Source organism: Marmota marmota, unplaced genomic scaffold (genome assembly GCF_001458135.2).
Source record: "Marmota marmota marmota unplaced genomic scaffold, marMar, whole genome shotgun sequence".
NCBI lineage: Eukaryota > Metazoa > Chordata > Mammalia > Rodentia > Sciuridae > Marmota > Marmota marmota.
Window position 1 is genome coordinate 10543817 of NW_025999842.1, and position 4797 is coordinate 10548613.

The following is a 4797-nucleotide window of genomic DNA, read 5'->3' on the forward strand; positions in this document are numbered from 1 at the left end:
ATGCCATCCATTTCCCTGTAAATTCTATGATTTTGTCATTTTTTAATGCAGAGTAATACTCCATTGTGTATAAATGCCACATTTTTTTTATCCATTCATCTATTGAAGGGCATCTAGGTTGGTTCCACAGTCTTGCTATTGTGAATTGTGCTGCTATGAACATCGATGTAGCAGTGTCCCTGTAGCATGCTCCTTTGTCAGCATTTCTGTCAGTCTTTTCAATCTCACTATGGTTTCCATTTTCACATGATGTTGAGCACCTTTTCATGTGTTAATGGCCCTGTGTGTGTGTGTGTGTGTACTTTGTGAAGTGTTTCAGGTTTTTGCCCATTTTTAATGTCTTTATTGTTGAAGTTTATATATTCTGGTAACAAAGCCTTTGTCAGATGTTTGATGAATATTTTCACTTAAGTCTGTGATTTGAAATTTTAATTTTGGTGCAGTCTAACTTATCAATATATTTCTTTCTTTTATGCAGCTTTATTATTTGGGAGGGGGTACTGGGGATTAAACTCAGGGGCACTTGACCACTGAGCCACATCCCCAGCCCTATTTTGTATTTTATTTAGAGACAGGGCCTCATTGAGTTGCTTAGTACCTCACTTTTGTTGAGGCTGGCTTTGATGCTTCTGCCTCAGCCTCCCGAGTCCCTGGGATTACAGGCTTGCACCACCATGCCTGGCCATGCTGCTTTTTTGTCCTTTAAGAAATCTCTGCCTGACCCAGAACAGTGGTGCATACCTATAAACCCAGTACTTGGGAGGCTGAGGCAGGAGGATAGCAGACTCAAGATCAGTCTTAGCAATTTAGTGAGATCCTGTCTAAAATTAAAAAAAAAAAAGTAATTAAAGGGCTGGGATTGCAGCTCAGTGGTAGAGTGCCCCTAGGAAAAGGAAGAAGGAAGGAAAAGGAAAAAGAAAGGGAGGAAGGGAGAAAAGAAGGAAGGAAGAAATTTTGCCTACCTCCAGGTCATGAACATATTCGTCTATATTCTCTTCTAAAACCTTCCTTATTTTTACATTTTGATCCCCCTCAAATTATTATGTGAGGTAGAGGCTACAATTTTAGTTCATTTTTTTCCCCATATGGATATCCAGTTGCTCCTGCACAGTATTTGTTGAAAACTTTTCTTTCTCCACTGGATCACTTTCTTATCCTTGTCAAATATCAATTAACTCTGGCCTGGTGATATACCCCAGTGGTAGAGTGCATGGCTAGCATGCATGAGGCTTTGGGTTCAATCCGCAGTACCACTAAAGGAAAACAAAAAGCAATTAACTCTATAAGTGTGGATTATTTAAAGACTTATATTCCATTCTGTCCTATTGACTATTTGTCTACTGTTAGGCCAATATAACATTTTCATTACTGCTACTATAGTCCTGTGTGAGTGTGTTTCATACTGGGGATTGAACCAAGGGGTGCTTTACCATTGAGCTACATCCTCAGACCTTTTTTTATTATTATGAGACAGGGTCTTACTAAGTTGTCCAGGCTAGTCTCGGACTTACAATCCTTCTGTCTCAACTTTCTCAGTCACTGGGATTATAGGCAAGTGCCACTGCACTCAACTACTCTAGATCCTTTGCCTACAAATCTATATTTAAAATTAACATGTCAGTTTCTGTTTTTTTTTTTTTTTTTAATCCTTTGATCAGGACTACCTTGAACTGATTGATCATCTGGAAGAGAACTAGTAATAATTTGTCTTACAATGGATGAATATGGTATACCTACCAATTTACTGAAGGTTTTAAATTTTTTTCTTAGTAATATGTTGCATTTTCAGTGGAAAGGATTTTATTTATTTATTTTTTATTGTTATTGTTAAATTTATTCCTAAGTTTACTATTGTGTTTTGAGATGGGGTCTCACATGCTATGTTACCCAGGCTGGACTTGAACTTGTGTTCCTCCCAGCTCAGTCTCCCAAGTAGTTGAAATTACAGGCCCATCTCCTAAATATACATTTTTTGGAGGGGGACTGAGGATTGAACATAGGGGTCTTTAACCACCGAGCTACATTAGCCCAATCCTTTTTTTGGACTTTATCTTGAGACAGAGCCTTGATAAGTTGTTTAGGGACTCACTAAGTTGCAGAGGCTGCCTCAGCCTCCCAAGTTGCTGGAATTATAGGCAGAGGTTACTGAGTATACTTTTTGAAACTAGGGTAATGGGAATTTTTTTTTTCACTATTTTCAACTGCTTGTTGTTAATATATAGAAATAAAGTTTTTATAAGTTTAATTTGTATTCGGGTAACTTATTTATTAGTTATAGTAGTTACTGTTGATTTTATGGTATTTTCTATGTAAAAAAAAAAGAAAAAACTTGTTACCTATGAATAGGGACTGGTTTTACTTCTACCTTTCCAATTTTTATGGTTTTCATTTCTTTTCTTGCAACAAACACTGGTTAGGACCTGCAATAAAATGTTGAATGGAGATAGTGAGAGTGGGCACCCTTATCTTGTTCCTGCTGAGAGGAAAAGCATTCATTCAGTCTTCCACTATTAAGTGGAAGATATATATACATATATATGTGTATATATATACACATATATATATTTGTAGTTGGACACAATATATATATATATATATATATATATATATATATACACACACACACACACACACACATATATATATATATATATTTGTAAAGCATTCATTCAGTCTTCCAGTATTAAGTGAAGATATATATACATATATATGTGTGTATATATATATATATATATATATACACACACACACACACACACACACACACACACACACATATATATATTTGTAGTTGGACACAATACCTTTATTTTATTTATTTATTTTTATGTGGTACACGTGCTAGGATAGCACGTGCTAGGCTAGGCGAGCGCTCCACCGCTGAGCCACAACCTTAGCCCGAGCTATAGGTTTTTCATAGATGCCATTTGCTAGACTTAGGAAGTCCCCTTTTATTCCAATCTGCTAGGCCTTTTTATCATAAATGTTTTCTTTAATGCTTTTTCTATCTATATCAAAATATACAGTCTCATATACTGTAACCAAAGAATGCCTTTAAACAGTTCCAGAGCAACTTGATTGTTGCTCCCCAACCCAATATGATATTACACATCAATATGGGAATGCTACATTTGAGATTTGAATATTATTACTTTGTTACATTAATTAGGATATTATATTTACCATTTAAAAACTATTCCTCGACATAATAAACAAAGATATTACCAAAATTAGTATTTTTCTTGATCCACATTTTGTTTCACACCTGAAAGAAACCTAACTCAAAATTTAAAACTTATTTTAAAAATCTCTAACAATTATCGCGTTCAGTGTCGCTCCTATTAAATTTTACACTAACCCACAATATTTTTTTTTCTTTTTAGGTATATACGACCCACAATATCTTTTAATGTCCTGTGCTTTATAGTTTATATTAAAATGGCTACTTGCAGCAACTTGAGGCCGGAGGATCACAAGTTCAAAGCCAGCTTCAGGCATTTAGCAAGGTCTGAGGCAACTTACTGAGACCCTGTCTCAAAATAAAAAATAAAAAGAATGGGGATGTGGCTCAGTGGTAGAATATCTCTGGGTTTTATGCCTCGTACCAAAAACAAACAAGAAATCCTAAAATATTCTTAATAAGTGAAAATTGAAAAATACTTAAAAATAGGAAAAATCAACTAATTCTTACCAACCAAATCAATTTTTTTCAAGTCATATTTTCTATAGTTTTCCCTTTTGTTTTTCATTTAACTGAAATCATACTGCATATAAAATTTTACACCCTGTTTAAAAATTTTATTCCAATTATTTTATTTATAGCTAATACTAAAAGATAAAGTTAACTTAAAATATGTCCAGGTATCACAATACTAGTTAATTTACACTATTTACCACTTGCACAAAAAGGTTATTGTAGGTTAGATGTAATGACTTGACTGTCTTAACACAACTCACCAGCTATGTACTTTTAGGCAAGATACTTAATCTCTATAAGTGTGGTCATAAAAAACATACAAGATTAATACAAAAATTTAATAATATGTTAAGTTTTTAGTATAGCACACAGCAAATACTTAACAAATATTAGCAATTATTATTTCATTAATACAATATAATCTCCGAGATTGTGATTGCCTACCCAGTAGCAGTGCTAAATTGCAGTGAAAGAATGAAAAAGGAAATCAGTAAATCTGAAATATCAATTTCAATATTTGATGGTGGATTACCTAGACCAGAAGTTAGTTGTCACATGTAGATGTGTTTTATTTAGAATTTTTTGTTCTCCTCTTTGTGGTGCTGGGGATTGAACCCAGGGACAGATGCATGCTTGGCAAGCTCTTTATCACTGAGCTGCCTCCCTAGCCCTTAAATTATTTTAAAAAGGCTGTCCTTGAATTTGCAATCCTCTTGCCTCAGCCTCCAGAGTTATTGGGATTACAGGCTTGCCCCATTGTGCCTGACAAAATCTAGATTTCTGATTTCTCTTGAATATTAGATGTGACAACAAGGAGTCCAAATGTCTACAGGGCATCTATCAGCTGGAGTTCAGTAGCAGATGTTGTTCCCTTTAGATGGCACATGTCCTTTTTCATTTGCTTACACCATTCTGTTGTGCCTTTTAACCTGATGGTTTCACTCATTTATATTAACTGATTGGTTCCTGTAGTCATTCCAATTGGAAATCTCTGGGGTTTCTTTGGTTAGTTGGTCGGTTGATTTCGTTTGTTAGTTTTGCAAATATGCTAGAGAGACTTGAGGCTTATTCAGGTTTTTTTTTTTTTTTTTTTTTTTTTT

At 34.6% G+C, this 4797-nt stretch overlaps 1 protein-coding gene across 1 annotated transcript in view; it reads right to left on the reverse strand.

Moving 5' to 3' along the window:
- Positions 1 to 2517, reverse strand: part of Srsf12 (serine and arginine rich splicing factor 12) — a 20815-nt gene extending 18298 nt beyond the window's left edge. Inside the window, exon 1 of the mRNA XM_048807618.1 lies at positions 2337 to 2517. Coding sequence (XP_048663575.1) covers positions 2337 to 2389 — 53 coding nt within the window. The 5' untranslated portion in view covers positions 2390 to 2517. The remainder of the gene's footprint in view (positions 1 to 2336) is intronic.
- Positions 2518 to 4797: the final 2280 nt, after the last annotated feature.